Source organism: Hydra vulgaris, chromosome 12, assembly GCF_038396675.1.
Source record: "Hydra vulgaris chromosome 12, alternate assembly HydraT2T_AEP".
NCBI classification, from domain to species: Eukaryota; Metazoa; Cnidaria; class Hydrozoa; order Anthoathecata; family Hydridae; genus Hydra; species Hydra vulgaris.
The window spans coordinates 20,540,665-20,568,641 of NC_088931.1; the positions used below are offsets into that span (position 1 = coordinate 20,540,665).

General features: G+C 26.8%; 1 protein-coding gene across 1 annotated transcript; it reads right to left on the bottom strand.

Moving 5' to 3' along the window:
* Positions 1-1,004: 1,004 nt before the first annotated feature.
* Positions 1,005-26,746, bottom strand: LOC100210542 (transmembrane protein 33). Its single transcript, XM_065812500.1, has 9 exons — positions 26,635-26,746; positions 13,403-13,497; positions 6,109-6,193; positions 4,456-4,558; positions 3,380-3,447; positions 1,985-2,016; positions 1,759-1,872; positions 1,316-1,399; positions 1,005-1,216 (listed from the first exon to the last, which is right to left on the bottom strand). Exons 1-9 carry the CDS (start codon positions 26,716-26,718, stop codon positions 1,087-1,089), a joined length of 795 nt encoding a protein of 264 aa, XP_065668572.1. The 5' UTR covers positions 26,719-26,746; the 3' UTR covers positions 1,005-1,086.
* Between the last annotated feature and the right edge of the window lie 1,231 nt (positions 26,747-27,977).

Sequence of the window (27,977 nt, forward strand, 5' to 3'; positions counted from 1 at the left end):
TTACCATAAAATATGGAGGAGGTAATTTAAATGGTTTTGCAATGTTTTAGTCAGGATGGTGTTGATCAGCTCTATAGATGTACTGGAACTATTGATCAAGAAATATATATGAGCATAGTGTTAACTCTAGCAAAGGATAAAATGCCTTGTGGATGAATACCATCAGGATAACAATTACAAGCACACAGGCAAATCAATTCAAGAATTCTTCAAAAAGAGTAAAGTTTGCATTTTGAAATTGATATTCCAATTAACTGATTTATTTGAGATTAGATGCCATTAATTATTTATGGTGACATTTTGATCTTCAAATATCAAGCTATAAATCATGTTAATTTATTCATAAAAATTAAAGAATATTGAAAGTTTTAAGTTTATTAAATATAACAACTTTGTCCGCAAATTTTTGAACTTAAATATACATATATTATAAATTTACACAAATGTATACAAACATGTATATATTTATGTATAATATGTGTGTGTGTGTGTGTGCGTGCGCGCGCGTGAGTAATGAATGTTTTTATTTATAGGGATTAGTACTACAATGCCTTCTCACATAATATAGAAGTTAATAAAAAACTTAAAAAACAAACTTCTTATTTTTCAAAATCCATTTTATGTTGTTTTAGAAAAAAAATACAACTCAATGTCTGTGTATTTCTAATCATCTTACAAAAACTAGGTTCTGCATTCTGAAATAGACAAGTAACATTACAAACCAATGAATAGTTTTTCGTTTGAAATTTGTTCTTAAAATTTATTCCTAAAATAATATAGACCTAACTAAAATATATAATAATATTTGCTTTAATATAAACAATTTTTGCTTCTTTTTTTTTTACTAAGAAAAACTTGCCTATTTTTTTTCATTTTAACAATGAAATGTTTTATATACCTTTTTTTTTGTTTTAATTATTAAATATCTTTAAAACCTATTTTGTTTCACTCGAGTAAACAAAGAGTTAAATAAATAAAAAGTTTAAAACTAAAAAATACAAGTCTAAAACATTTAAAACTATTTCATTTTAATCCAAATAGAAAAAAAAAACATTTTTGGCTGCAATTTTATCCTGGTAGGAAAATTCAAGCATAACTAGGTGAAAGACGGTTTGCTATTGAAACAACGCCATACAAAACTCGACGCACAATAGAAGGGCATTTCGGGTGACATGCTAATTGCTCAATTCCCAATCTGAACTGACTGAATACAAGTCTAGAAAAAATTCAGATGTAAAATTACAAAAACTTAGTTAAGTTTAAAAATTATAACACTAAACCACTCCAATGTTGTGATTAATTAATTTAATGTAACCTTGAGTAAGGATTCCTTCTTGAAGTATAACGAAGTTGTAAAAAACGATAATAAAATAATGGAGTCAATATTGTGCCTTGCCCACTAAAACAAAACATACAAGCGTAAAAATTCCAGATTAAAAATCATACACGAAAATATTTGAACAGAATGGAAAAATGACTAGAGCCCACTTTTTTCAGAAACGTATATAATGGTTCTACAACATACTCAATACAGTTATGTATCTATTCTTTGCATGAAAAAATTGCCTCAATCTTATATTATTCTGTTATTTATAACATTCTGCTTTTCTAGTCTCAAAGACTATCAAGTTTACTTAGACTTTCAAAGTTTGTTTTTTGAATAGCTAAAAAAAAAGATTTTGAGACTTTGATCATCTTTCCAAACTGTCCTTTAACTATTTATATATAAAAAAAGCATGCAACATGTTTCTAACACACCTAAACGCCATTAGTATAGTAGTAAAAAACACCATGATTTCAATTGTAGCTATAAACTGCAGTAATTGTTGCTGGGTTTCGGGTTGGTCAATTTTGTTTATTAGTTGACGAAGTCTATTAATTGAAAAAACAATTTACAAAATTTTAAAAAAAATTTACAAATCTTGTAAGTTTAAAAATTAACTAAAAAACTATTATTAATACTAAATAAAGAAAAAAAAAATACTTCAATGCCAAAAAGCTGCTAGAACGATTTATCTAAATGTAAAGAAACCATTCTGCCAGACCAGGTTTAGTTTACATTAACACAAAACAAAACACAACAACACAACACTAAAACAAAAGCAATAACAACACAATACTCGTATTTTGAATAATAACACAATGTTCATATTCAATATCTATATTCAATATTAATAGTCACTATACTCATTCTTGCTAATCAATTAAAGTTGTAACAAAGAATATAAGAAATTAAAAGAACATTTCCTTTGCAATGAATTTAATTGTCATTTGGCAATTAACAGAGTCATTTAGGAGCTATGTTGTGCAAGGATAAATTCATTCACAACTTGGATCTGTTAATACTTTGATATTGTACAACTGTTAATGAAATCAGCCTCACTGAGAGCTAGTCAAAATCAGAAAACCTTAAGCTGGCCTAAGAACTATCAAACTAAATTTTAAAGCAGTTCCCTCATTTTGAGTTAACTAAAGAGTTGCCACCAACAAGTGGCTATGCAACAAGGAGTCACAAGCAAAAAGCCATGACTAGAGTTAAGAATCTAGCATTTATTATACTACTTTTATTATACTTAGCAAGAAACAATAAAACACAGATTTACATCTACACCAGCCTAATTAGATAAAGAACTCAGGTCAATAGAAACTTTCTGTTCACGCTTAACGTCTTTGTCTAAGAGGCTTTTTAAAAAATAGTACCAAGCCCAATGTCCACCACACCACTGGTAGTACCATGTTTAACTTGTTTCATCAAGGTCTGAGTTTTAAAATTAAAAGATTGAGATATGGTTGTGACAATAGTTTTGAAAAATGATAAAAAATGAGCTGCCTCATAGATTGTACTGGAATTGAGGAGGTGAAAAAACTAAATTAAAAATAAATAATTATATTTAAGATTAGTAAAACTATAAATACTTTAAAAATAAATATAAATTTAAATAAAATAAATACAACATAAACTTAATATTACAAATACACTTTTTTTTGTAACTTATATAAATTTAATTATATGCAGGCCAACTATTATAAAAATCATTTATTCAAATTATTCTTTTTTAATAGAGAAAATATAAATAAACTATGTTTATTTATAAATCATACTTTTGTAATAATTTCCGAGAATTTAGTGAACAGTGGATTTAGTGAACAGTGGATTTAGTGAACAGTGGATTTAGTGAACAGTTTTTCACAGTGGTGAAAAACTTTCTTACACCTTTCAGCATGTGAAGCTCATTTTCAACTAAATTGAGATTTATAAGGTATACAATATAAACAATATATAATTCTGTGTATACTATATTAATAAAAAACACCACAAAACAATTTATTACAATATGTATCATGCATAATAACATAACATCAAGTATAATAAACTCACATTAAGAACTTTTTGAGTATAACTAGTTGCATGCATAACAGCAAACAACAAAATAGGTAATAAAACCACTAAAAAAATTTCATTAAAGAAAATAACTGCTTTATTAAAATTTATTTTTAAAAAATAAACCAATTTTTATAAATAGTTCAAACTAAAAATCATTAATTTAATCCACCCAAAAAGTTGATTCTATATAATAAATATTTAGAAGAACAATATGTAATAGAAAGAAACGATTTGTGCAATTGAAGACCATACACTCATTACCATTACTATGCTTTACATTAGTTCACATACTGCATTAAAAATTGAATTTTTTTATTATCTACATTACTACTGTCCTATAAAATTTCCAAACTTATTACAAACATATGATACTAAATTCTTTTCTTTTTTAATAACACCAATAGTAATGCAATCAAATGTATCTGTATACATTGCTGACCTTGTTTCTATGTTTTATGATAACCCCTTTGTGTCAAATTTTTTTTTGCCAACCTCTAACAGTTTAATGTTGGCAATTTATTGCCGACCTTAAACTGTTAGAGGTTGGCAATTTATTTAAACTGTTAGAGGTGGGTAAAATTCTGAGGGATGATATATATATATATATATATATATATATATATATATATATATATATATATATATATATATGATACATATATATATGATATATATATATGATATTATATATATATATATGTATATATATATGATATATATATATATATATATGTATATATATATGATATATATATATATATATGATACATGTATATATATATATCATATATATATATATATCATATATATATATATATATATATATACATATATATATATATATATATATATATATATATATATATATATATATATATATATATATATATATATATCTTAAAATAAAAGATAAAAGATTTTTTTTTCTAATATTATACAGTTAGGTCAGCATTGCAGAGTGCTGAGCCTAATTCCGAGGGCTGAGTATATTTAGATGTTGATTTATTAATAAAACAAAATATAAATAAAACAAAATATAAAACAAAACAAAAAATGTTATAAAAAGATACTAGATGTTGAATTAGCTGTCAAAAACAAGACGCTATAAATCAAGTAATGAAAACTATCTTGCAATAGCAGATCTTTAGCAAACTGAATTGTTAACTGAATCCTCTATAAAAAGAAATTTTTGTATATAGTATTCTTAACATTAAAACATAAAAATAGTCAAATATATATAAAAAAAACCTAAAATTTTATATTTAAAATTGTAATAGTTTAACAAGTATCAGTCATGAGAATCTGCCTCATATCGAAGTTTAATTTTATATAATGGTATTCCAATTCATCAAAAAGTTATTGTCAACAATATTTTTGGCAGTAAATAAAAGTTTTGTTTGAGCTAAAATTCTTCAACCACTGCAATCTCTAAGCTTCTTCGAAGCAATCAAAATATAATTAATGATCAGCAGCAGAGCAAAGGGATCAAAATCACTGTTAAAGATTTTCTAAGACTCTAGAACTATATTTCTGATATAAGATTTAGTAATCTGAGAGTTATGAAGCTTCATACATTCAGGGATCACACTGAACATTTTTGCATCGATTTCTTTCATTGATAAAAATATGTTTGTTATCGAAAAAGTTGTTCTTGTGAAAAAGATGATTACAATTAGACATAGCAGCTACTAAAGAAGAAAACTGTGGAAAACAATAAGCCTTGACTTTAAATTAAGAGATGGAAAAAAAGCTTCAACAATGGCCTGAATCTAGGAGATAATGTAAGAAACACAACTTTTAGCAGACAAATAAATCACATCAGCCCAAGGACTATTACAAAAGTAATATTGAACACAAGCTATGTTAAGAAACAAAACACAAAACAAGGAGTGAAAGTAAGTAACTAAGATCCTCTGTAAAATGAGTCATAAAGTTAATTATCTAAGTAAAAGAGTAAAAGTTTGAGCTTTAGTACAAGTAGGCTTAATGGTACTAGAGTGAAGCCAATTAGTATGATGAGTAGTGAAGCCATCAATAACAACAATATTGGCAAATGGATTCAGTGAAATTGTCAGATTGGTCAAAAATCATATTAGTTTGTGTGCAGTCTTGAAACAAAAAAGAAAACAATAAATAACAAAAAGAAAGGTAATTGAATCAAAACAAAAAATGCTAAAGAATAAAAGTATGAAATAAAAAAAAATGAAAGCACGTAAAAGAATAGTTAGAGCATTTAAACTTTTGCAACAAATGAGTGAATATATCCAGGTCAAGCATGTTAGCCAAGCATGTTAGCCAAGCATGTTACAAGCATGGTCTCTCTCTCCCTCATATATATATATATATATATATATATATATATATATATATATATATATATATATATATATATATATATATATACATATATATATATATATATATATATATATATATATATATATATATATATATATATATATATATATATATAATGTATTAGTTCTTACATTTTAAATCTTTCAGTGATTAAATTGCCAAAATAGTTATTCCAAAATATATTTTGTACATAATTTACATTGTACTAGTATCAGTTTACTATATTAATTTACACATATTTTTCAATATATATTTTAACACAACAGATTCTTATACATTTTAGTGAAAAAAAAAAAAAGTCACAATGCTTTTTAATTACAATTTAATTTTCAATTATTATTAACATTATTTAAATAAAATTATACCGGCAATCTTTGATGCAAACGAAGAGCTGATATAGCAGCAGAACCTATTAAAACTTTTTTGTAAGAGGAAGCACCAAGGTCTGTTCTAAAAATTTACATAAGTATATATATACAATATATACAATATATATATATATATATATATATATATATATATATATATATATATTAGATGCATTTTGGAAAACCACCTATACCATGCCTCAAAAATTAACATCAACAAGAATAACATTAGGAAGTATAGAACTAGAAAAAGATCTTTATCTATCTATATTTATTTATATATATATATATACTTTTTTTTTTTTTCTATATTTATTTATATATATATCTATATTTATCTATATATATATATATATATATATATATATATATATATATATATATATATATATATATATATATTTATATATATATTTATATATATATATATATATATTCCCGACTACTGCGCTAGAGCGCAGAACCTGCGGGAATATATACAGCGGGAACCTGCGGCTCTCTTGTTGAAGAAATGTGGCTCTCATATAGATTTACAATATTAAAAATTTTAACTTCTTTTTATTTTTACTTTTGTATTTTCTAGAGAATTTTTACAAAAATGAAAATTACTTATTTCCTCCCCCCCTTATATATTTATGCACTATTTTTTGTCTCTATGTTTTCTAGTTTTTCATATATTTTTATGTACTATTCTTTTATGTCTATTTTTTCCAATTTTTCAAAAATGAAGGAGAAAACTAACCATTTTTGAAATTTTTTTGCACATATTTTTATCTACAATATGTCTATTTGCCAATTTTTCAAAAATGAAAAAGAAACATATCGTTGATGCGATGGTGCTTTGAATGCAAAGTACAAAAGCAAAAATATATTTGAACAATTATTTGAATTTATATTATATATAACAAACTTATTTTAATTATTATTTATTTTGACTTTCAATTATTCAAATATATTTTGTAATTGTAATTTAATTTTAGCTTTTTTGATATATTAAGACTGGTAAGTTAATTATTATTTATTTTAGCTTTAGTATTCACTTATATTTTTTTTTTCTAATGCATTAAAACTGGTAGATCATAATGAGCACCAAAAAAAGAAAAATTGCGGATGAAAATAGAAGATTTAATTTTTAAAAAACTATGGACTGAAAAATATGCAGTTATTGAAAGCAATGGTAATCTTCTATGTTTAATATGTTCTGTGAAACTTCAGAATAATAAATCAAGCAATGTTGAACATTTTGAAGGAAAACATAAAGAATTTGCCCAAAAATATCCCAAAGGTGAATGCAGAAAAAAAGCTATTAATGAATTGCAAAGAAAACAATTAATTCAACAAAATTGCTTTTCAAATTATATTCATTCAGGATCGACCACAACTGAAGCAAGCTTCGCATTATTATTGCAAATTGCAAAAGCTGGTAAACTATTTACAGATGGTGAGTTTTTAAAGGATTGCATGTATACTGTTTCTGGAATTCTATATAATAATTTTAAAAACAAATATTTAATATTATCAAAGATATACCACTGGTTCTCCCTGGCTATTAATGAATCTGTAGATGTCACTGATATATCTCAATGTTGCATAATGGTCAAATACTTAACAGCATCCGGTGTACAAGAGGAACTTCTTGAATTGTTACCTATGAAAGGACAAACGAGAGGGGAAGATATCGCAGAATCAGTTTTGAAACGTTTGGAAACAAAAAATATAAACATTGAGTGTAAGGTATCCGTTGCAACTGATGGAGCACCTGCTATGATTGTAAAAAACAAAGGCTTTATCAAACTATTTTCCAGTCATATTTCTCATGAAATTATTTCATTTCATTGTATCTTACATCAGGAAGCTTTGGTAGCAAAATCTTTAGGAGCAATACCACAGCTGAAAAATGTAATGGAAGTCATTGTGCACATAATAAATTTATCTGAACAAAATCGTTAAATCACAGAATCTTTACAGCATTGTTAGAAGAAATGGCTTTTATACATAAAGAACTAGTTACATTAACAGCTGTATGTTGGTTGTCAAGAGGAAAAACTTTAAAACGATTTTCTGAATGCTTAAGTGAAATAACTAAATTTTTAGCTGTTAAAAATTATAATGAAGAACATTGCAAACTATTAAAGAATTCAGAATGGCTGCAGAATTTTTACTTTTTGCTTGATATGACAGAACATTTTAATAACCTAATTTGAAGATGCTAGGAAAAGGAAATATATCTGCCCAGCTACTGGAAGAACTGATTACTTTTGAACAAAAATTACAGTTATTTTTAGACGATATTTCAGGAGACCAATTTATATATTTTAATAATTTACGAAACTTCAGGATGAAAATAATTTCAGAAGCAGAAAAGGTTGATCGTAAACAACTTTTTGAGATAACAACTACAACTGTTCACCAATTTCCAAGCAGATTTCATGATTTCAGGAAATATCAGGAAACATTAAAGTTTGTAATGCTGCCATTAAAATGCAATTTGACATTGATGGATTTAAATGCATTTCTTGAAATAAATATTGCAGACTTACACTTGGAGCTTGTCGAGAATTAGAATAAAAGTACCTGGGCTGATAAATTTGAAGTAATGCTTGCACATATCGCCATCTATGAAAAAAACATGAAAGATATGCCACAGGATATCATATTTCAATGCTCGACTTCACTGCCAAATACTTATATAAATTCCAAAAAACTTGCTTTTGGTCTATTAACCATTTTTAGTTCAGCGTATAATTGTGAACAACTTTTTTCATCGATGAATTTTATTAAAAATAAATACTGAAGTAGGTTAACAGATGAAAGTATGCAGGCTCTACTACATTTGCATTCAACGAAACATCAGCCAAATTTAACCAAATTATCAAAAAAAGTTCAAATCCAGAAATCACGTTAAACTTCATTTAACCAATAATAGTTATTAACTATAGCTTTTTCTATCTTTTTAATGTAAATTTCATTTTATGATTTCAAGTTAATAAAAAAAAAACTTAAAATTTTGTATTTTCGTGGCTCTTCATTACTATTTTGAATTTTTTTTAGCCGTTATGGCTCTTAGGTTAAAAAAAGTTCCCAACCCACGCTCTAGCGCTATTAGATGCACTTTTTCCTAAAACAGCAACTTCATATATTAGTGTGTCTAATAGCGCTTTCATAAGAATATATATATATATATATATATATATATATATATATATATATATATATATATATATATATATATATATATATATATATATATATATAAATTAGTAAAAAACACTATTTAATGGCTAACTATTACGGCTATTTATTATTGCTCTGTTCTTTAAGAACATTGAGCACCCTATTTTTAGAAATTAATTCCGATCTTTTGTTTAATAAGCATTCTTGATTTGCATGTGTAATTATTTCAAATTTTTCTTGTAGGCATAGTATGCATTTTTTGGAAATATTGTTATATGCAGGCGCTGTTTTAAGGATAGACCAATTCAGTATAAAATCATCAATATTTTTTTCTTTTAATTCCCATATATGTTTTGACAGCATCGTGTCTTTTGAATACTTTTTATTCTTGAAAGATTGTTTATGATTGGCAAAACGTTTTTTCCATTCACCCTCTGTTATGCCAATATATTGTTTATCAGGTACATTCTTAGAGGAAACAACACATTTATATACCACATTTTTTGATAAACAACTTCCACTCATTGGACAATTGATTTTTTGTTTACAATTACAATTTTCTGTAGTTTTTTCATTTAGGATTTCTTTTTTGATTAACAAAGCCTTATTGTGACCTTTTATAATTCTTTCCATATTTTTTGTGCAACTGTAGCTAACTTTAATTGTATTTCGATTAAAAATTTTATGTAATTTATTAGATCGCGGGAAATGCTTATCAACCAATTTTAAAAACACTTTTCCTATGTTAGTAGAAACATTTTTGCTATATGGGGGGTTGAACCAAATTACATTTCTAGTTCTATTTCGTTTTTTTGTATTCTTTTTTTCAGGGTCAAATTTTAATTCAAAATTTTCAAAACCACTTTTTTTTAGGGCATCTTCAAATATTCGTTTAGAGGAATTGAATACATTTTCATTTGAGGAGTTTTGGTTTAGTCTGTTATTAATTGAAATCGGGATTTGTTTTAGAACTTAAGGGTGGATTGTTAGAGTTAATGTTAATATATAATAGTTCATCGTTTGGTTTTTTGAAAGGCTTATATGAATTTTCAGAGAGGTTAAATGTGACATCAAGAAAATTCACAATTTTTAAATTTATGTTTATTTCGATTTGAAAGCCAATATTTTAAAAAATTTTTATAATATTTTTTCTAATTTTGTCGAGCTGTGGACCAGATTTTCTACGCATTACTATTAAACCATCGTGCGATAAAGGCCTAAATCTTTTATATTGATTATTTTACTTAACAAATCTAAAATATATAGTCCAACAAATTCACAAATTTCTGTTCCGTCATAACTGCCCATTGTTATATCAAAGCAGTCATGTATGTTTTTCTTTTTCCAAGTTTCCTTATTAAAATAAAGTAAGGTTTTTCTACAATGTTTTATTATACGGATTGTGTCATCAGGAACAGCTGTGTGGCTTTTTGCAAATTCAATAGTCTTATCTAAAATATCTGCGGTTATTGAGGGGTAAAAATCATTAATGTCAAATTGAATAAATGTGCAGTCATTTTTATTTTCGATTATGGAGAACCAATTTATAACATCAGTGGTATTTTTCCACTGTTGCAAATTTAATTTATTTCTAAGAATGTTATTAATTTTGTCCAATTTAATTTTGCTTATATGTCCAATCTCACTTTTTGAGGGAACCAATAACCTACAAGGAAGTTTGTTTTGAAAATTTGGTTTATGGTCTTTTAGTGTTACGAAGGCTTGGGCAGGGGCAGTTGATTCGATTCTATTATCAAGGTTGTTTTTTTTAGCAATACTTTGCGCTTCTAAATTAATTGTCTTTTCCAAATTTTTAGGGGCTTTTTCATAAGAACTAGTAATATTGTCGCGTAAAATTTTTTCATAGTTTTCTGTTGTGAGTTGGTAAATATTATTTTTATAATATTTACCAACTCACTACTAACTCAACTATTTTTATAATATGTACCAACTCACTACTAACTCAACTATTTTTATAATATTTACCAACTCACAACAGAAAACTATGAAAAAATTTTACGCGACAATATTACTAGTTCTTATGAAAAAGCCCCTAAAAATTTGGAAAAGACAATTAATTTAGAAGCGCAAAGTATTGCTAAAAAAAACAACCTTGATAATAGAATCGAATCAACTGCCCCTGCCCAAGCCTTCGTAACACTAAAAGACCATAAACCAAATTTTCAAAACAAACTTCCTTGTAGGTTATTGGTTCCCTCAAAAAGTGAGATTGGACATATAAGCAAAATTAAATTGGACAAAATTAATAACATTCTTAGAAATAAATTAAATTTGCAACAGTGGAAAAATACCACTGATGTTATAAATTGGTTCTCCATAATCGAAAATAAAAATGACTGCACATTTATTCAATTTGACATTAATGATTTTTACCCCTCAATAACCGCAGATATTTTAGATAAGACTATTGAATTTGCAAAAAGCCACACAGCTGTTCCTGATGACACAATCCGTATAATAAAACATTGTAGAAAAACCTTACTTTATTTTAATAAGGAAACTTGGAAAAAGAAAAACATACATGACTGCTTTGATATAACAATGGGCAGTTATGACGGAACAGAAATTTGTGAATTTGTTGGACTATATATTTTAGATTTGTTAAGTAAAATAATCAATATAAAAGATTTAGGCCTTTATCGCACGATGGTTTAATAGTAATGCGTAGAAAATCTGGTCCACAGCTCGACAAAATTAGAAAAAATATTATAAAAATTTTTTAAAATATTGGCTTTCAAATCGAAATAAACATAAATTTAAAAATTGTGAATTTTCTTGATGTCACATTTAACCTCTCTGAAAATTCATATAAGCCTTTCAAAAAACCAAACGATGAACTATTATATATTAACATTAACTCTAACAATCCACCCTTAAGTTCTAAAACAAATCCCGATTTCAATTAATAACAGACTAAACCAAAACTCCTCAAATGAAAATGTATTCAATTCCTCTAAACGAATATTTGAAGATGCCCTAAAAAAAAGTGGTTTTGAAAATTTTGAATTAAAATTTGACCCTGAAAAAAAGAATACAAAAAAACGAAATAGAACTAGAAATGTAATTTGGTTCAACCCCCCATATAGCAAAAATGTTTCTACTAACATAGGAAAAGTGTTTTTAAAATTGGTTGATAAGCATTTCCCGCGATCTAATAAATTACATAAAATTTTTAATCGAAATACAATTAAAGTTAGCTACAGTTGCACAAAAAATATGGAAAGAATTATAAAAGGTCACAATAAGGCTTTGTTAATCAAAAAAGAAATCCTAAATGAAAAAACTACAGAAAATTGTAATTGTAAACAAAAAATCAATTGTCCAATGAGTGGAAGTTGTTTATCAAAAAATGTGGTATATAAATGTGTTGTTTCCTCTAAGAATGTACCTGATAAACAATATATTGGCATAACAGAGGGTGAATGGAAAAAACGTTTTGCCAATCATAAACAATCTTTCAAGAATAAAAAGTATTCAAAAGACACGATGCTGTCAAAACATATATGGGAATTAAAAGAAAAAAATATTGATGATTTTATACTGAATTGGTCTATCCTTAAAACAGCGCCTGCATATAACAATATTTCCAAAAAATGCATACTATGCCTACAAGAAAAATTTGAAATAATTACACATGCAAATCAAGAATGCTTATTAAACAAAAGATCGGAATTAATTTCTAAATGTAGGCTCGAAAACAAGTTTCTCCTAAAAAACTATAAAAATAAATGAGTTCAAATAATAATTACATTAACTACCCTTTTTAAAAAAACATTTTAAAAAAATAGCATAAGTAATCATTTCTAAAGAATTCTTTTTATAATAGTGTCAGCAAATTCCACAAATGTGTGAAAATTTACAGTAGTTAAGACATTTGCAACTTCCTGTAATTTAATTTTTGGTATAATTTGAAGTTTTATATATATATATATATATATATATATATATATATATATATATATATATATATATATATATATATATATATATATATATATACATATATACAGACACACACAATCTGTCTTTACATATCATTGTCTTTATATTATATTTCAATTATAATTTTTAACATATATATCAACATTACACTTACCCAAATAAAGGAACAAAAAAAATAAGTGAACTGAAGATAATATATAAGCGTATCAACCAAAGAATGCTATCGATGCGATTTGCAATCAAAAATCCCTAAAAATAAATTAAATCCAAAAAATATTGCAAAATTATAGTTACAAGAATACAGTCTGATCTGTTTATGACTTTAGTTAATTCTAAGAACCCAGTCTCCTAACTAGCGCATTAGATTTATATTAAATTTTGTTTTAGAGGAATACTTTAAGCTATATATAGACACTGGCACTAATCTTTTCATAATTGCACAATAAACTTTTAAGTGTAGTAGTTCTCTAAAATGAGCTTTAATGCTTGTTTCATCATCGATTAAATTTTATAACTATAGATAAATATACTTAATATATAGATATAAGATAACATAACTTTTTTTTATTTAACAAAAAAGATTAATGAAAAAAAACTAAATAATAGGAATTTTTTCGATAAACGCTTTCAACTTCAAATAAAAAAATAAATAAAAGATCTATCTTTTGTAATTAAATAAATATTTACATTGGAATAAAAATAAAAATTAAGATACTTTCATACAACTGAAAATGAAAAATTTATTTTATGTACCTTTAGCTATGTTATCAAATATGTTTTCAAAAACATCATGTTTTAAAATAAATCTTTTAAATTTTAGGTGAACTTTTGTATTGACATTTTATTGGATGATATAACCTTTAATACATTACATTTTAAACTACTAATTTTTTTTTTTAATAATTCACCTCCCCAAGGCCGAGAAGGCCACTACAGATGAGGAGGCTACTTGTGGTTATAACCCTGACTCTTAACTCTATAACTCCGAAACATTAACCTTGACGAACAAGGCCGGTGCACAGAGAAACAAGTTGAGTGCGGTAGTACCAGGGACGTGGTGGGAATCGAACTTGGAGCCTCTCGCTTATGAAGCGAGCACTCTTTACAACTTTTATCAAAACACAACTTATCAATTTACAACTGTTATCAAAACAACTGTTTCGACAAATCAAATAAAGTTATGCGGAACTTTTCTCAAGATTATCAGGCTTATATCAGGTTGAACTAGTTGAAGTTGTCAGATCATCCTTTATCTAGTGCATATATTTGTTAATTGATACTATTTTATTTGTTTATATATCAGGTCTTGTTTTAAATAAAAATGCCTAATGTGAATTTGACGTCATAAAATTCTCTTTATTTTTTTAATTTTTAGACATTAACTTTTTTCAATTACTGCAATAATATAAATTACCACAAAACAAGTTAAATGTTTTTTTATTATTACTATAAGAGAATGTCAAATATTAACCCTTAGTTAATTCTCAATTTAACACTTCTACAGTTTGTGCTCCAGACAAGATTTCCATCATAGTCTTAAAAAAGTGTCTTCCAGAATTCTCTTCAATTTTTGCTAAACTTTTAAAAAGTGCTAAATAAGTGGTTCCAATTTTTCAAAACTATAGAAAACACTTTGACTTTATAATTATCCTACAATTAATCTTTACTCTGTTATTAGTTTCTTTATCTAGAGTTTTTGAGATTAATAAATTATTTCTTTCTAACTGAGGAATTAAAGTTATTCTTGAAGGCCTACACTCCACTTTATTTCAAGTAATTTTAAGGGTACCACAAAGTTCTATCTTTGCTCCTGTAATGTTTCTCATCTACATTAACAATCTTTTATTGACAAAAAAATCTTCACTTTTTGATTGCTTAGAACAAGCGCCGTTTTTTAATCTGATCTTTCTTCTGTAAGAACCTAAAGCTTGCAGAGGCTTGTGGATTTAAATTTTTTAAGGCAACAAAACTCATTTATTTACTGCAAAAAATATTGCAATATTGTTGGCATTCCTATATTGACGAATAACAACCCTCTTACTCTCAGACAAAGTCTAAAAGCACATTGTAAATGTAGTTAAACATGCTATATCTGCAAAGCTTGAACCATTCTCCGATTGTTGTAAGATTGCATTACTTTATTTTTTCTACTAATACCATCATGTTCAATGTTAAAACAAGCTATCATCACTATTACAATAAACCAAAACTCATTCTTACTTGGCTTCTTATTCAACAAGTTGCACACTTTCACTGTTAATGCTATAAAAACCTTTATTAATTCAGTTTTTTGTCCTTGCACATCAAAAAAAGCTTTTTAACTCTTCTCCATCTTTGTGTTTTCATTTTTATTACATCCTGCAACTTTTAAAGTCTTCAGTTAACCATTTTCTAGTATTTTAACCTGTCCTCTATTTTAAAGTAACTTATAACTTAATAGTGGTTACTTGCAATCTTGTTGAAAGTAAATTGTGTTTAAAAATATATAAATATATGCTAGTATGTAATAAATAGTAAATGTAAATATAAAATTATAATACAAAAAGTATTAAAATTCTTTTTCTAGCCCTGGCTATCAACCCCTGCTAAATCTTATAATTTTGCCAGAGCCAGGGCCAGGTTTGCTAAAAGTCTTGTTTTTAGCCGGGACCAGGGCCAGGGCCCCGGTCACTTACTATCTAAGCAGGGAAGAGGGTTAGTGATTTTGTGACGACTCATACAAAACTTGCTACTAAAGTGTTACGATTTTATGACAAGGAAGGGGGGTCAAAAATGTGAAACCAAAATTTTGTGACATAATTTACAGACAACCCCTTATTTAAAATTTAATTTTGAATAATAAAAAAAATGTTCAAGAAGAAAAATCGAAATAAAATTTAAATATTGAACAATATTTAGTAATATCTTTAAATAAATTTGACAGTTAAGTTAAACCCAAGCATTAACTTAATTTTAAAAAACTTAAATATATTTTTTAAATCAAAACTGAATTGAATATTTTTTAAATCTAAATTAAATTATATATTTTTTATCAGAATAAAATTATACATTTTTACTAAATTAGTTTTAAATTAAATTATATGTTTTTTATTAGGATTAAGTTATGTTATCTTTGCTTCAAGTTTAAAGTATTAGCATTTTTCAAGCAAAAAAATCATTACAATAAAATAAAAATTAATTTTTAATTTTATTTGAGTTTTTTTCATTAGTAAATAGCGCGTATATCTAACATAATTGTTATTCAAACTTTTGTAAATATTTTTACATAAACATCATTCAAAAGTTAACGTGATTTTTTTTTAATTAATTACTTCCTTTATCTTATCGCTTATAGAATAATTAAAAGTTAAAAAATGATAAAAAGTTGCTTAACAAAATTGCTTATTGCTTACATAAAATCACTTAAGACATACGTCTTTTTTACAGGCCTTGTTTTAAATCATTTTATGTAATGATTTAAAACAAGACCTGTATATGTATTTAACTAAGAGGGAAACTTTAAAACAATGCATTGAATAGGAAAATGGTTAAGAAGTGTAATTTTCCTTTTGTTAAAGAATTAATTAAGGCAATTAATTAAGGAGAATTTTCCGCTTTAAATAAGAATCAATATCTATTGAGTTTAGTTAACTCTTGGCATTAAAAATGTGAAGCAAATAAAGAAATTTAGATTCTTAGACAGATTTGCATGTCAAAAAATGAGGCTCTTAACTTTCATTGTAACTCATTAAGTTTTCAATTAGAGACTATGAGTGTTTTCTTAAAACAGAAGGAGCAGTTCCAACTTATAAAAAAACGAAAAAAAAAAAAAAAAAAAAAAACAGCACAAAATAGATTTGCATGTCAAAAAATGCAAGATTGCTTAAAAAAAAATTAAACATGTAAAAAAAATAATTCAAAAATCAGTGATATAAACTAGTTGCCAAATTTGCTGTTGTTTTGTGATTCTCTGTCTTATGTTGAGTCAATATCTTGTTGTGTTGCAAATAAGTTATGTTTAGTTGTGCAGTTAAGTGTTTTCAATGCTATAGAGCTTCAGAGCCATTCTAAACATATCATAACTCCAATTTTTATTTTAAGTAGATTTTTTTGTTATTGGAGGTTACTTCTTTTTACTATTTTTTATAAGAAACTAAATATCTTTAAAAAATTTCATCAGTTTTTCACAAATGTTGTTATTGTATGAAAACACACTGCGTTGCTTTAAATTTAAAGAATTGTTTTCTTTTAATTTAAAGAATGAATATGTAAATGTTGAATTAGATTGCAATATGTTTACTTTTTTTTTTCAATTTTTTTTTCTGTAATTGCAAATAAATTTGTTAACATTTATCTCCGAGAGTTAAAATAATATTGGCTAATCATGTTATAAATAATATTGTATAGGTGTATTGTAGTATTGAAAAAATAGTTATACCTTTACGAGAACTGTCTTGAAACATAAGCATATTAATTGTGGTATGATTTGTATTTTGAATACTTAAACATACTAATTTATTGGTACATTTAAGTACTCAAAATATAATGATCATCAGCACATTTTATGCAAAGATTCACATATTTTAACTTATAATTATCTTTAGTAACATAATGATCAGGAGGACATGGATAATATTGTGACCCTTGAGGACAAAAATAGCCACTTTTAGGATATGGACCAAATTGACAATTCTCATTTATACAATCTAAACTGCTAAGATTTGCACTTTTAGCTCCTTGTTTGCACCAGTATCCAGTATTACAAAGTCCAGTGTAATTTCCAACTATAGTTCCATCACAGTATCGATCAGGGGCAAAGTAAACAGTATTCAGATTTTTTATTATTAATATTATTATTATAATTATTCCATATGCAAACTTTTTTATATTTATATCTAGATATCGATTTTATATACTTTTGGTATATTCACAGATTAATATAATAAATATTTATTTCTTGCATAACTTTAAGTTTATTATTACATATTTATTTATTAACTTAACATTTAAAATCTTTTTGGTTTTTTAGGTTTATTAAAGTATTCAATTGGTATTACGCAGGGTTGCATGGTTTTAACCAAATGGTTTAAACCATTGGTTTAAACCATGGTTAAAACCAATTAAAAAAATGTTGGTTTAAACCAAATTAATGCTTTTTTAAAAAGATTTGAACTTACAACAGGAAACTAAAAGAGGTTTATGTTCACAAATAAAACTAATCTTCAAGATAGATAATTTTTTTTGAATTCATGAGTTTTGTTTTTGTTTTTTCATAGAATAGAGTCCTCGGTGTTATTTTAGAACAGAGCAGTAATAATTTTAGTAATAACACTTATTTATCTGTTTTCTTCTGCAGGCTGTTTCTCCTTCAATAGGTTCATCAAGAAGCATTCCTGATGAACTTATTTCATCAGGAAGTTTTCTTAACGATATATATATATGTATATATATATATATATATATATATATATATATATATATATATATATATATATATATATATATATATATATATATATATATATATATATATATATATATATAGATTTATATGTTTAACAAAAGTGTCAGTAGTTATAACATAATTTATTGATACCACAAAAATGTCTCAAAAAACTGGGCGCAAATGTGATATGATTTGGTTAAAATATACACGAGTGACTGTTCCGGAAAGAAAGGGGTGTAGAGCAGTTTGTAATGCGTGTAGAAAAGAAATGGAAGGTCAAATTCAAAGGATGCATGAACATATAAAAAAGTGAAAACAATCACAACCCCATGAAATTATGGATTCAATTGAAGATCAACAACTTCTTAAAGGTAGTTAAATGACTGCATTTTCATTTTAAATTTTATACTTTCCCTAAATTGTAAGCATATATATTTAGAATAATTCAATAAACTGCAATTTCATTTTAAAGGTAACTCACCATCAGCATCACAACAACAAATGAAAAGGTTTCAGCCCAATTCAACATCAGCTGATAAATATTTGAAAATTGATAAGTTTTTCACACGAACAAGCCTCAAAGATTTATTTGATTTGCAACTTGGTAGATTTATATACAGTACAAACTCTAGCTTCAAAACAGTTGAACACAAAGAATTTAAAAAATTTATCAATATGCTTCATCCAGGATACACTCTACCTAATAGAACTCAAATTGGAGGAGAAATGTTAGATAGGGTTTACATAGAAGAAATTGAAAAATGTAATGTATTGAATGGAAAAATTGTAGCCATGTCTTTAGATGGCTGGAGTAATGTACATAATGAACCTATAGTTTGTATCTCTGTAATTACAGATAAAATTAACATTTTAGTAGAAACAATCAACACTTCTGGTCATTCATATACTGGTGAATATCTTACACAATTAGCAAAAGAAGCAATAGATTCTGTAAGATGTAAATTTGGATGCACAGTAAAAAGCTTTGTGACTGACAATGCAGCAAATATGAAATCAATGAGACAATCTGAAAAAGATATTATCATAACTTATGGGTGTGCTGCTCATATACTGAATCTTTTAGCAAATGATCTTAACATTGAAAATGTGAGCAAGCATGTTACACAAATAATAAAATATGTAAGAAATAATCATCAAGCTGGAGCAATTTATAAATTAGGCGGAGGAACAAAATTGCCACTTCCTACTGAAACTCGCTGGAATTCTGTTTGTGATTCACTTGAAAAATATGTCAACAACTGGAGCATCATTTTCACAATGTTTGAAAAAAATAAAGACTTGGATCCCATGATTGGTAAATAAGTAAGTGATATACAGATAAAGCGAAACGCAGAGGATTTATTAAAAATATCAAAACCAATTGCAGTAGCTCTAGATAAGTTGCACAGTGATCAAGCAAAAATAAGTGACACTGTTGAAATTTTTAAAGATTTGATGAACAGTTTATCATTTTTATCAAACGATAAAAAAAAATTGAATCTAGATACCTTCAGACTGTTAGTGATGCTCATTTACTGGCAAACACACTAGATCCTAGATATTTTGGATCTAATCTTTCTAAAAATGAAAATGAAGCTGCCATGAATTTTGCAGATAAAGAGTTAAAGAATTTGTTACCATAATATTCAAATTAAAAGCCAAATCTGCTCCATTCGATAAAAGCTATTCGTATAGTGAATCTGTTTTAAAAAATGTATCACCAACAGAATGGTGGAAATCTTTAAAAATTGTGGATTGTAACATTGTGGATATTGAAGGTTTATTAAATGCACCAGCTTCTAGTTCTGGAATAGAAATAATTTTTTCAACTTTTGGCCTTGTTCATTCTAAGTTAAAAAACCAATTGGGGGTAGAAAAAGCAGCAAAGCTTGTATTTATATATAGAACATTAAATAATGATGAATAAATTGAATAATTTTGATTAAATATAACAGTAATATTGATAAAGAATATAGTTTACTTAAATAAAATGTGTTATGCTTTTTTTTAATTTAATAGGATAACTAAATACGACATTTTTTAATAAAAACCTAATTTAAACCAAAAAAACCATGGTTTTTTTGGTTTTTTTAAAAAAACCTATGGTTTTTGGTTTTTTTCAAAAAAACCGTTTTTTTTGCAACCCTGGTATTATGGCACTGCAGTTTCGATTCAATTAATTTCAGAAATTTTGTTAGCGCACGTTAAAAATTAGCAAAAATTTTAAAAATTTTTTTAAAAGTTTTTTGAGAGCATTTTAGAATATTTGAATTTTGGATTTAGTGGGAAAAATTATAAATAGAATTCAAATAGCAGCCGAGGTATAATAGTTAGAGTGCCGGCTCTGACCATATATGCATCATTGGTATTGAAAGAGGCATGAACTTTCTGATAGCTTTGTGATGCTCTATGATAAAATATTTTTAAAATCTTTTTCATATTCTATTTGAAATTTTTCTTTAAAATAATTTTAAGTTAGAAATTTTTATGCATTAGCAACATTTAAGATATAAATAGAAACATTGCTAATGCTAATATTTGCTAGAAAGTGTCTTACGCTAGTAAGTGAATATTAGGTATATTAATTTATTGAGTAACTTAACTGTAGTAACTGTAGTAACTCAAAGGGATCCCAAAGTGCCAAGACAAGTTGTGTTCATATGAAAGAGAATGTTTTAAAAGAATGATTGGGCTGAATTTTTTCAATTGAAACAAAGCGTAAAATGGCCGTGATAAAACTAGAAAATAAGTTCACATTGTTTATATAAAAATAAAAAAGATTCAGAATATATAAGGTGCTCAACATCTTTTTTATATATTTATTATATTTATACTATAAAAATCTTAATTTTATTTGGTTTTTACACTCTAAAAAAAAACATGTTTAGCTTTCTTTAAAATTTATAGGAAAGTCATACGATTGATGAGAAACATTTATTTTAAACAAATTAAAATAAATACAAATAATATCGATTGTTTAAACAAAAAAAGTATCCTACAATGATGTTATTTTTTATACTGAAACTCTTTGAAATTAAATGTGCTTGAATAAACTATAAAGCCTATAGATTGCAGCGTATCTTTTAAAGACTTAAAAACCACACTAAAATGGAGATGACAAGCTTCTAAAAATAGGGACTCCTTGTACATGAAGTTTTTTTATTTTTTTATAACTTTTTTGAGTAAATTAACCAGAATTTTTATCAATGAAATAGTCCTTGAAATAGACTATATAGCTAGAGTAGACTATATAAAGTTTTAATTATGCTGTAAAAAATTATAATCTATTTTTGATTTCATTTCTTTGCTCAATGTTATTTGTGGTTATACTGGTTTAAAGTTACGTAATTGTTGGCTAAACAAATTTAAATAAATAAAATTATAAAAGTTAATAAGGTTTAGTTAGGAAATGTTCATATGCTGATATAAAATTTAAAAAATCCAGAAGTCTTAATTATTATGACAGGCGGGACTGCGGACTCTGGGTAAAAACAGGGACTCCTGGACTCCAACTTCGCATCCCTGGTTGGTATACATTGTTTATTTTCATTTAATCAAAAAAATCAGCCAAAACATTTTTTTTCAACATCCTTTTTAATATGAACACAACTTGTCTCGGCTCTTTAGGATCTCTTCAACTTAATTCTTTTTTATTCATTTACAGATAAATTTACTGTGATGCACATTATCCTTAAAGAAAATCACAATAAATTCAACTTTAAAACAGAAGAAGGAAATTATTGGCTTCCACGCAGAGACTCGAAGTAATTTAAATTCAAAAGTGTTTTATGTTGAATAAAAATCTCTACAAAAGAGAGCAAATGATCATACTTCTATTTATAAGTTAAATTTAGCGGCACATACTTTATAGAATTTCTCCTGCGTCAATAAATTCAAATCGCAAGTTATAACAAAGATTTAAATTTAGGACACAGTCCATTCTATTGAACCAGATAGTTATGGTTCAAGACAATTTTGTTTTATTATTAAAAAATTAGGTTTTTAACATTGGAAAAACCCAAACAACTTAAACATGATTATATTTGTCTGACAAAAAATAAAGTTTAAGTATCTTTCATTAACCCAAGCAGACAAGCAAAGAGAAAACACTATATTTATAAGCAGTTTTGTGTGACCTCAGGTAACAAAATTGATAATAAACACGCGTTTTTTCGTACGCTGGCAGTAAATTTTAAATGGAGAAGACTGGGTAATGTATAACTTAATGTTGATTCTGATTATTTGAAAAGTGAACTTGAAAATTTTGAAGTAGACCACAAAAATATCAACACTATCCAACTTGTTCTACAAAACACAGAGCTAAATTCTTTAATTACAAAAATTCGGAATGTTGTAAAACTTTTCAAAAAATCACCAACCAAAAATAATAAACTACTGCAAAAATACGTTAAAGAAACTGTCGGAAAAGAACTTTATTCAATTTAAGACTGTAAAACTATATGAAGTAGTTTATTAAGCATTGCTGGAAAAACTTTTTAAAGTTAAAGATGCTGTTTGAAAAAGTCTGATAGATTTAAAAAATGACATTGATTTTAATAAAAGTGAAATAAAATTACTTTCAAACATAATATCAAGCTTACAACCTATTAGGTTGGCCATTGTAACACTCTGCGCTGAAAAGGTTAGCTTATATGTAGCCAATCTTACATTAAAATTTATGTTAGACGAGTTAAGTAACCAAAACACTTTTTTAAGTATTGCACTAAAAAAAGAATTAATAAGTAGTATTAAAGAAAGAAGAATTAATTTAATGTTATTACTTCTTTAACAGAAATAATAACATTAGACCCTAATGTTATTATTTCTGTTAAAGACAATTATGGCATTTTTAATATCAGCAGTAAAACCGTAATTATTAAAACCATTTTTTTTTTAATAACTAATTAAAGTTGGAAGTTACTGGAAGAGAAAGGATGAAGATTGTAGAGCAAGAAAATGATTGATGGACGACTTAAAGGATTGCAAATTATATGAATCAGGAAAGCAAGATGAAGGAAGCGAATTCCAAAGAACTGATGTTTGAGGAAAAAAACTAGACGAATAAGAGTTTTTGGAGCAATTAGGAACAGTCACAGAAAAAGGATAAGACTTAACTGAATAACGAGTAACACGAGAAAGAATTTTAGTAGATGGCACTAGAGACGCTAGCTCTTTAGAGCAGTACCCATTATAGAATTTGTAGAAAAAAGAAAGAGAAGCAACTTTATGATGATGTGATAATAGTTGGAGGTTGGCTGCAAGAGCAGGTCCAACTATGTTTACAATGCATTTTTGCACCTTGTCTAAAAGAGAAAAGGCATCATTAAAAGATCCACCCCAGATATGGCAACAGTATTTCATACAAGGCCGGATTTGAGATTAATAGAGATAGAGAATAGAATCCAAAGTAAGAAATTGTCGAGCTTGATAAAGAGATGCAACCTTAGCAGATATTAATTTTGCAACTGATTTGATATATGGTTTCCAAGAAAGATTGGAAGTAAGAGTTAATCCTAGAAGATAAAGAGTAGATGACTCATCGAGTACATCACCATTCATAAATATAGGAAGATCTAACTTATTGCGATAACGATTAGCTGAAAAAAATTGAGTTATATTTCTGTATTAAAGTTCACCAGCCACTGTGAGCCTCATGCTGTAGCAGAAGTGAGATCCTTTTCAAGCTCAAATGCCTCCTCCAAGCAATCAAAGAGTGTTGAATTCTTATCATGACAAAAATAAATGGTAGTATTATCAGTAAACAATGCCACCTTAAATGTGAGAATATCTGGAAGATCGTTAATGTAAATTAAAAAGAGTATAGGGCCAAGAATAGAACCTTGAGGAACCCCTGAAGTTACAGAATAAGAAGAAGAGTGCTGTCCATCGAGGACAACTTTTATACTACGATTGGAAAGAAAGAATTCAATAATTTTAAAGATGTTGCCAGATACACCATAAGAAGAAAGCTTATGGACAAGACCAGCATGCCAAACTTTATCAAAAGCTTTTGAAATGTCAAGAGCGATGGCCTTAACCTCTCTACCTTTATCTAATGCACAATAAAACCTATCGGTTATTACTGTTAGCAAATCAGCTGTAGAACATTGATGGTCAGAAAGTAAGTTATTAGATTTAAGTATTGATGTCAGTATTGATGGTCAGAAAGTAAGTTATTAGATTCAAGATGAGAAATTAATTGTTTGTTAATTAAAGATTCAAAAACCTTGCTTATGATAGAAAGAAGACTAATGGGACGGTAGTTAGATGAATCAGATTGCTCCCCAGAATTTTTGAAGATAGGGATAACAGATGCCGCTTTCCAGCAGGCTGGAAAACAAGACTCTGATAAGCACTTGTTGAATAGTTTTGAGAGTATAGACGACAGCTCTGGGGAACACTTCTGCAAGACAATAACAGGTATGTTGTCTGGGCCACAAGCTGTCGAAGAGTCAAGGCAGGAAATCACTTTAGATACAGAAGCTGGAGTGATATAAATGTCAAGCAATGGATCAACCTGTTTGTTGGCAATATCAGGTAGAACACAACTAGTGGAATCCAGAAATGATATTGATGAAAAGTTTTTAGCAAACAATTCAGCTTTGTCTTTAGGTGAGGTGACAAAGTCTGAACCATACAAGAGAGGTGGAATTAAAGATTTGCCCTTATTATTGATACTATTAAAGATTCTCCAGAAGTCACAAGAGCCTAATTTTTGAGATAAGATACGAGATTTCATGACCTGAAAATAGCAGACTTTGGCGTTAGACAAAACCTTTTTACAATGGTTTCTAGTAGTAATAAACAGACGTCTGTTTTCTGGAGAATTGTTTTGCTGATAGATATGGAAGTAACGGTTTTGATTGGCAATCCCAGCAGCACAGTGTGAGGAAAACCATGGTAATAGTTGTGGGCTTTAATGCCTGCAGAATCACTGACACTAGAGCCAAGCCATTCAGAGTGGTGAGCATTAAAGTCACTGACAACAACTATATTAGCTGATGGATAAAGAGAGAGGGCTTGGTCAATATGATCAGAAATAACATCAAAAAGAGTGCAGTCTTGAGATGAAGGAGAGCAATATAGAACAAAGAGAAAGGCGATAGAGTGAAGCGGTGCTAAATGAAAGCACATGAAAGAATAGTCTGTGGATTCAAACCTAGTTATTAATGACATTGTAGAAAATACTTTGTACAATAATGCGGAATTCGGTGAGAGTATTCAAAGACACCTAAATGAATCAGATTCAGATTTAAGTAACAACCTTATTACTATTAAACCAAATGCCGATTTTTCTATGAAGGAAAACTTCATCTTTTGATGTCCATTTGTCCAACAAAAGTTGAACCTGAAAGAGTATTTTCAGGAGCTGGAATAAATAATGCGGAATTTGGTGAGAGTATTCAAAGACACCTAAATGAATCAGATTCGGATTTAAGTAACAACCTCATTACTGTTTAACCAAATGCCGATTTTTCTATGAAAGAAAACTTCATCTTTTGATGTCCATTCATCCAACAAAAGTTGAACCTGAAAGAGTATTTTCAGGAGCTGGGGTACAACTAATTTGTACAAAAATTAGATCTCGATTTGGAGACAAGACATTGGATAGTTTAAGCTTTCTACAAACTTTTTGAAAAATGATATTTAATAAAAATGGTTTTATAAAAATTGTATTGATTTCTTGATATTTAAATTATTGGTAATTTACTGATTTACCGGTATTATTATGGATTAATAGATAACTTATAAATATTATTAGATAACATAAATTAAAAAAAAATCAATGGTGTCACATTTTAAAAGCAGAAAAGATTGTAACTAGTTAAAGTTTTGAATAAAAATAAAAAATACAGCATGAAAAAGTTATTTATACAACTAAAATTATATTTAAAAAAATATGACAAAATTTATTTACAAATATTTTTAAAATAAGAAATATTGTAAACAGTAAGAAATACCTGAATACTTTGATGTTGCTCATTCTGGTTACTATTTGTGTTACTTGTACTTCTAGTTTGTGTTGTATTGCTGCTGTCTTCCATATTTTATATTTGAAACTATAATACTATCATAAATATTTTCATATTATAATAAGTATGCAGTAATAGCATAAAAATTCATTTTTGATTTCAACCAGATTCATGGTATAAAACATATTTATATAATATAGACACATATGTAGAATACATATATAACTATTATGAAATTATTAATTTTAAAAACATTTTAAAACTTTTTCATTTTTTTGAACTTAGATTTAAAATTTTTATCCAATAAAAATTATACTTTATTTTATAAAACCTTAAATAAATGCTAATCATAAAACTTTTGCTTAAATCTATTGTTCCAGTATCACTACTTTTGGGTGTCATCTACAAATTGAACTGTAATGACTTTAACCATCTTTAACTAGTAATAATAATCTTACTAAGATTTGAAGGAAGAAATTTGAAATAAAGGGAGAACTCAGCCACCAATTAGGAACTTTAAATTTTTATAAAACTTATAAAAATTATTTGAATTTATTGGCAGATAAACTAGAAACAAAAAAATGTGTTAAATTGTGTTACACAGAAAGCAACTTAACTAAAAATCATGAAAGCAACTAAAAACCATGGTTATGCACAAATTTTTAAATGAGTAACAACAAATCCTTTTTGTTGTTGAATCATAGTTGTGTGTTGACAATTGAAGGTCAAATTCCTCTATCAGTAAACCTGATACAACAAATACTGCACCTGACGCCTTTAGAGAGGCTAACTTATATTTAAAACATATTTAAGCTATACATTTGAATGAGAAATAAAGAGATTAATATATAATTTATAAATAATATGACTCAGGAAATTGTACCTTATAAGGTAGTTTTGAAAGAAAATTTTTTTTTTTTTAATTTAGATGTTAAAAAAAACAAATAGAGAAAAACAAGTAAGGAAAAGGCAAAGCAAAGTTTTATCTCATACTAAAATTAAATGTTTCTAAACAAAGTAATTTTTTTTTATGAAAAAATAACATAAATAAATTTTTATAAATTTGCAACAAGTGTTGTATTACAAGACTTTTGCAGTGCACTAACAGTTTTTGTTAATACATGTTGTACACTAACTAATTATTTTAGTTTATGGTACACACTAACTAGTTCTTGTCAAGCTAAGTTCAAAACTAGATCTCCTGTTAGATACATCATTACAAACTTTATTTAAAAAAGACCTGATCTGAAATCGTTAAAACTATAACAACATTAGATAAATCAATAATCTCAAACAAAACGGTTGAAAATATATGAAATTTAAAAAAATAT

Excerpts from the sequence above, each read along its gene's own strand:
- LOC100210542 (XM_065812500.1), bottom strand. The coding sequence starts at position 26,718 with ATGGAAGACAGCAGCAATACAACACAAACTAGAAGTACAAGTAACACA. Across the intron at positions 13,498-26,634 it reads AGCAACATCAAAGTATTCAG|GGATTTTTGATTGCAAATCG; the intron begins GTATTTCTTACT and ends ATTTATTTTTAG. Across the intron at positions 1,873-1,984 it reads AGCAGCTTTTTGGCATTGAA|ACTTCGTCAACTAATAAACA; the intron begins GTATTTTTTTTT and ends TTCAATTAATAG.